The sequence below is a fragment of the Perca flavescens genome, unplaced genomic scaffold (genome assembly GCF_004354835.1).
Source record: "Perca flavescens isolate YP-PL-M2 unplaced genomic scaffold, PFLA_1.0 EPR50_1.1_unplaced_scaf_3, whole genome shotgun sequence".
NCBI lineage: Eukaryota > Metazoa > Chordata > Actinopteri > Perciformes > Percidae > Perca > Perca flavescens.
The window spans coordinates 1-7,000 of NW_021166680.1; the positions used below are offsets into that span (position 1 = coordinate 1).

A 7,000-nucleotide genomic window follows, 5' to 3' on the forward strand; every position below is an offset into this window, starting at 1 on the left:
TCACATCCCCAACCCTGATCGCTGCCCCTAACGGCAAACTCGACGACCATAGCAGATCTCCACACACCAATGGCACCTACAATGGAAGCACTAACAAGTGTTGTCATCCAGCACCCACTCCAATGGCCACTTCTTTCCACTGTAAAACAAAAAGGAAAGTTTGAGTTTGAGTTATGCAGATAAAATGTAGACACAATGACAAAATTTAGACTTCCTGTAGCTGTTACCATAGTATAATATTCCAATGTTACTGTGTACAATAATTCATTGAGTTTATGATGTGAATCACGGTTTGAATGCAATATATATATATATATATATATATATATATATATATATATATATATATATATATAGCAATATATTGAATATAATATATATATATATATATATATATATATATATATATATATATATATATATATATATATATATGTGTGTGTGTGTGTAGCCCTTATTATGAAGTGTTAAATAAGATTTATGGTACTTTTGTGTCACCTTTAATTAACTCTACCATCATCAAAACAAATGAGAAATATCCTTCAGAAAGGTTTTAATCCAAAAACAAAAACAGTCTGTAAAAATCCAGCGTTACATCATAAAAATATGTAAATCGCTCGCTAACAGCCGGGATTATAGAGGGGAGTCAGCCGCATACTATGATACAATACAGATGTTGTCTCACTGTGCTTTCTGCGGGTTTTTCAACCGTGTAAAAAAGTGATTTTGTAAAGAGATTTTTAAACCGGCTGTTAGCTGGTATTTGAGTTATGGTGGTGTTGTATCATTAACGTAAGTGCAAAACATGAAAACATGAATCAATCTCTCCCTCTTACTCATCGCTAAGTAGACTGTGTATGTGAACACCTGATTACCTTAACGTTAACAACCAGCAAGCAGGTGGGCGGTTCTTGAGCGTACTATAAAATAAATCAAACAAAGAGAAATAGTCTTCCCTCATCTTAAAGTGATAAAAAAACAAAACGATACTATAGTAACCTATTTGCTTTTCCATTGCAGCGGAGGAGAAATCATCTGCACAAAATAATTGAAGTGTCTGATGGTTATTTATGTGTGCTTTAGAACATAATCACTGCGAAACAATCATTACTAAGCTTTATTTATCTCTCTCAACTACAAAATAACAGATTCAAGTAGCTACAAAATATGAGTTCTGCTGGTATACAGCTGGACGTCTTAACAGTTATACTATTCTCTAAAATATGCTTTTAAGACAATTCAATTCAAAACAGAAAAATGCAATCGACCCTTTTCGACTGGTACAATCTGTATCTTCAGACTTTCCATTTGGTGTGAAGTTCAGCAATTGCTTTTTTTCCTCTTACACTGTATGAAGAACCAACTTGCTAAGGTGTGCACTCGACACCCAGCTCTCCTAAATTCTTGAGAAATATACATTTTCATTTGTAAGAGACAAGTTGGGCTCCTGCCTAAAACAATACAACTTTGATTGAAAGCTGTGTTAAACAGCAAAATCAAATCAAAATCTGATTCCAGGAAATTTAACAGGAATCGTGTTTTTGCTAAATGAAACACTTCATTATATATGAAATTGACTATACAGCAAGTACAGTCAAGTCCTTACAGTTGAAAAGGGCCTTTGAAAACATTAAACGAAAGGGAACGCACAAACTGCAAAACATATTTTCACTTAATTTAATTTTGAATTTCTTATGACAACGGAAGGAGCTACGTGATGCCTTATTTATCATTAACCTTAACAACTTTGCATTTGGCAACCCTCTTCACAGGGTAAAAATCCTGGCTCCCTGTCAGTGTGTGTAGGCATTCTGAAAGGAAAAATATATTAACAAGCTTACTACACTGAACAAGCCTTTACAGAATTATAAGAGATTATTGAAAAAACATTACTTATCGAGTTTTCTTATATCAAAGTTATTCTTGTACAAAATGTGAATGCAACACTGGTAAGTTACTCTATACAATGGTCTGGGTGAATACTTGATTCTTATTGGCTGCAGGGTGTCACATAGTGTCAGAAATTATTTCTATTTTCCCCACTGTGGATCAATAAAAAACATAAGTATAATAAATTAATTATATTTACTGATTGTCAACAGTAAAAAAATGTTAACCAAGGCAAAACATGTTGGCTTTCTAACTAGTGCTAAAAAAAGGGTTTATGAGCTGAATGGACAACAAATATCCCCCGTTTCTATGTGTGGCAAGTCATATCTAAGGTTGGTTCTATTTACTGGAGCAGTGAACACTGTTTGCATTGCATAAGAACCTTATGGAACGTGAATGTAATGCCTCAGGCGTAACCATTGAAACATAGTAATTGTTTAAAAAAAAAGTGACCATGGTATAAGTGGAGGCAACCCTTATAAGTTAACTATAAGTAAGCTATAAGTAAATTAACCCTTAATACTACTATACATATATATCATACTATAAGATTAGGCAATAGGAGAAATATGTTGGCATTCAGTGTCGAAACCCCATGAATCCTAATCAGTAAAAGTCATTGTGGTGTCAGGAGTTGTGGAACATATTCTCACGGCAGATACCGGCTTTTGGGGAAAAGACATTTCTTATTGATGGAATGGCAGTCGTTAATGGGGAAAGAGACCACAGATTAAATTTAGCTTGATTAATTCAAATGTCAAGCTTACCAAATAAATAAATAAATGTGGATGCATCGCCAAAACATAATAGGTTACAACCACTTACAAATGCAAATACAGCAATAATGAGGACTCCCAAAAATGAATTTCAATTCAAAATGTATAGATTTACACACACACACACACACACACAGTAAATGAACAAACCTTTTCTTTTACGTGACACCACTTTACTGGGAGCTGGACAGCCTCCTTCAACACTGTCACCTGTTGATTACAGGGAAAAACAAACAAACTATTTATTAAGACAGTTACAATTGAGATGGTCTTTATTGGCCCTCTGATATTAATTATGGACCCAATGTCTTTCATTAGGGGGTCTGACAATTTTGGAATATGAGTTAACACGAAGGCTTGCAATTAATACTTTCTTCATCTGGGACTGAAGGCAGTGCAAAGTGTTTACTGGATACAGAAATTACACCCTTTAGGATAACCAGGCTCTGCTGTTAGCAGGAACAGGATGTATTGTGAGGGGCTTAGAACTTATTTCCAGTACTCTTCATATAGAACCTGTTATTACACAGCTTAGTTGAATTTGACGGTATTCAATGGTCTGCTATTTCTTTAAAACAGACTGTTGCAAAGTATAACAGACCGTTGCCATGCATAGCAGGGTGTCGTCATGGTCGCCATCAATCTGCTGAAAAAAGAAGTGGGAAGAAGTGGGGAAAGTGGAGCGAGCAACTCCTGCAATTCAGGCAATGGCAGCATAACTGGTGAGTGCCTATCGCTACATTTGTTCATACAGTCTATGATAGCTACGCAGTAACTTCAGCCATCGGGACAACAACGCTAATTACTTACATTGCAACATCGTTTTTACAAGTGTGTCACAAACAAGATGAATGAGGACAGAAACGTCAACATAAATAGTCCCATTCACTTTTCACGCCTCATTTCACCATCAATGGAAATGTTCAGTTCAGTCAACCCGCCTGATTAAAACAGCAGCTGGATGAAGGAGTTTTCCACCTAGCTAGCGATAGCAGGGCATCACCCCATTACAGCCTGACTTATTTTGGAGGTAAAATAGAAAGCTACTACCACAGCCTGTAATTGGGGATTAAATGCATGTTGGACCCTGGCTTTTGCCAGAAATGCATGTGCTGCAAACAGCTGGCTATCTGGTAGGCACACACACTGATGCCAAGCATGGAGGAGGAGATACTGTGGTGTTGAGTGACTGACGGAGGGTTATATTAAACAGCTACAGTTTACGCTGCTATGGACGAGGATACCAACCATAGAGACGGAAAAGACCTTTTTCTTTATCGGTAGCAATACTATCGTTTTTAAATTAATATTTGGTGTCAAATTATTTATTTATTATTTACTTAGTTAAGTAACCATGTAATAGGCAGGATAATGCCTCACTCTACATTATCCCTTACTTATGCTTACCTTTTTCTTGACAAACTTGGGAGGCTCCAGTGGAGGCTACTGATAAAATCAAAGACTTTGGGGGTGTAGGTGGAGCTGCAGGGGGATGAGGCTGGGCTACAGCAACCTGTGTTGTTGGTGCAGCCAGTTGAGGTGTAGGTGGAGCTGCAGGGGGATGAGGCTGGGCAACAGCAACCTGTGTTGTTGGTGGAGCCAGTTGAGGTGTAGGTGGAGCTGCAGGGGGATGAGGCTGGGCAACAGCAACCTGTGTTGTTGGTGGAGCCAGTTGAGGTGTAGTTTGGGGTTCAACTGGGGATGATGAATGTCCTGCAGCAACTTGTGGGGTCCAGCCTTCATTGGAGGAGTATTAAATGATAAACAGTAATAATACTTGGACTATTTTAAGGTAAAGTTCCCTGTGATGAAGATTGTTGTGCATTAATTAGCTGTATCTTAAAAGGGTTATTTTTATGATGTCATATTAAACCCTGCCTTTCCTGTGGTATCCTATTTTGCCGGTTTGACTTTGGCTAGGATTTGTTTCAAGAAATGTTAACATGGTTCACAAGAATTCAAATTGTTTTCTCAAAATCCATTATCTTCTCACTTCTTTGCTATACTTATGTCCTCACAGTAGTAGAGAAAAGTAAAGAATTTTGAAGAGGCCTGAACCAAAAAACTCTGTAATGAAAATACCTAATAGCTCATTTAAATCAGCCACCAACATGGCTCTATAGTTTGATCTGCTATGGTATCCTTCCTCCATGGTAAAACCATTGCAGCAGCACACTTTTGAGTCTTCAACAATAGCTGTATAATTTACTCTGCCAGAAACTGTTACCATTTAAAAAAAGGCAACAATTTAATTTGTTTGACATAAATGAGTCATTTAACTAGTCTAGCACCAACTGATTATTAACAGTTGTACTTTAGCTGATTAAGAGGTAAAAACCAAAAGAGAGACTGCATGTTTTGCTGTGTTGCTTGCCAACCAAGCTGAAATAAGTATTCTTTTTTTATTGATACTTAAATTTGAGCAGCAAATAGCTAGCTGGTATGTTTTTAACATATCTCAATAAGTTAAGTTTAAAAAGCATAATTATAAATGTGATTGCTCCATTAGTTGAGAGAAGGCAACCACAGCCTTATCTGTGACAGGAACACAAGCCATCAAATACAATAATGTTTTTTTGTAAATAACAGAACATTCTTACCTTGAATAACAAGATCATAGAGTGTCTTTATTCTTTCAAGACACTTTTTAGAAGTGTCTGTCAGTTGACAACGGGGTGCCAAAACCTCTGAAACCCAGGCATTCTCTTTTCTTCCGGGCTTGGACAAAACTATTACAGCCCTTACACCCAGGGCCTGCAATTTTTCAAGCTAACACACACACACACACACACACACACACACACACACACATACACGACAGTAAAAGAAATTAACATGAAAATGTACAGAGCAACACTGTGTAACTTAACTGCATGGAAATAATAAAAGCAATTACATACCAGCATAGAAGCTTCATCCACGATGTGGGAGGTGGTCCGATTTTTTTGGTGGGTATAGACCCAGCTCTCCCGCTTTTCATCAAATTTTTCAAATTTTTTTTTTAGCCTTAGCTTTTGAGATTGCTTTGCTTTGCATGCCTTGCAAGTTTTGCACGCGACATTGATTTCTGTGTGGCAGACCACACACTTTCTTAAAGTTGTCCCCTGACCTGGCATTTCTATCAGAAATACAGTAAGACAAACAGAAAGGGACACAAAAAAGATTATGATAAATAGGGATGTCATGAGAACCAATAGCAGGTAGGTAGGTAGGTAGGTAGGTAGGTAGGTATATATATATATATATATATATATATATATATATATATATAATATACACATACATACACACATATATATATATATATATATATATATATATATATATATATATATATACACATAGAACATGTTCACATGGTTCATTATTAAAAAAAACCCCACTATTTCATTTTACTGCCCACAGGCAAATGGGGGGCTGAATTGACAAGCGCTTCAAATTGATTTTATCTACCAACAAGGTAAAGAAACCCATAACTACGAAATATAAGCTGCCAAAATGAAATAATTCTTAAGGTGCTGACACACCAAGGAGATTATCAGCCGTTGGACAGTCTGGCGAGGTCAGTGACTCGAATCTGTTCGGTGTTTCCCGTGCCGTCGTCAGTCGGGGGGAGAGCGGGATGAGCGTGACTAGAGTCTCTTAAAATCTGATTTAAACTGACCTTTGTTGATCTGAAATGAAGACAGATTCAGCAACTGCATCACGGCCTATTTCTCCTTAAAATGTTTTCAGAAACACGTTTTGGTGAACTATTTTAGTACAACATGAGATCGTATTCTCAACGAGTCGCCATGACAGTCTGGCTTTGAATTTCCGGAGAAAACAAACCCATGTGACGCGTTCGTCCAATCAGCTGCCGGTTTTCATTTCTTGGGCAACATTACAGATTAGCGCCGCCTGCTGTTATAGAGATGTTTTACGTCTCATCTCTTTGGTGTGTTCTGTGGCACTTTTTGGACCAACACGAAGACTGATCATTTCGACTGACTTTTCTGTCAACGGTCAGCCGTCTGGTCGGTGTGTAAGCAGCTTTATGAAGATGTGGATACAGGCGTGAGAAATCAGCAGAAAGAATGGGAAGACTGTGATCGACTAACCTAACATCATGCTTGACTTTACGTGTGCAAGCATTTTGTTACCAAATCAGAAATCAAAATGTTAATATTAGACTAACGATATTTCTGTAAATTACGTTAAAGCATTTTGACATGATGCAGCTTGTATTAGACAGAATGTTGTTAAATATGAAGGCTGTGCAGTATAATGTTTTCAAGTCCCTTATGTGAAAGAATATACAAGGAATACAATGACAATACTCACTTGAAGACAAT

General features: G+C 37.1%; 1 protein-coding gene across 2 annotated transcripts; it reads right to left on the reverse strand.

The window, feature by feature from the left end:
• Positions 1-1,199: 1,199 nt before the first annotated feature.
• On the reverse strand, positions 1,200-5,803 carry LOC114551649 (nascent polypeptide-associated complex subunit alpha, muscle-specific form). 2 transcript variants are annotated; one of them, XM_028572650.1, is made up of 5 exons: positions 5,567-5,803; positions 5,267-5,435; positions 4,074-4,403; positions 2,817-2,876; positions 1,200-1,811 (listed from the first exon to the last, which is right to left on the reverse strand). In XM_028572650.1, the coding sequence occupies exons 1-5, from the start codon at positions 5,780-5,782 to the stop codon at positions 1,723-1,725; spliced, it is 864 nt and encodes a 287-aa protein (XP_028428451.1). In that variant the 5' UTR covers positions 5,783-5,803; the 3' UTR covers positions 1,200-1,722. The 2 variants fall into 2 exon arrangements, with proteins under 2 accessions (XP_028428451.1, XP_028428453.1); XM_028572652.1 differs by having other exon boundaries at positions 5,267-5,406; positions 5,567-5,599.
• Between the last annotated feature and the right edge of the window lie 1,197 nt (positions 5,804-7,000).

Bases quoted from the DNA above. Each gene is read 5' to 3' on its own strand.
- LOC114551649 (XM_028572650.1), bottom strand. From the start codon at position 5,782: ATGCCAGGTCAGGGGACAACTTTAAGAAAGTGTGTGGTCTGCCACACA. The intron at 5,436-5,566 runs GTATGTAATTGC...TGTGTGTGTTAG, and splicing joins TGGATGAAGCTTCTATGCTG to CTTGAAAAATTGCAGGCCCT. The intron at 2,877-4,073 runs GTAAGCATAAGT...TGTAATCAACAG, and splicing joins CCAAGTTTGTCAAGAAAAAG to GTGACAGTGTTGAAGGAGGC.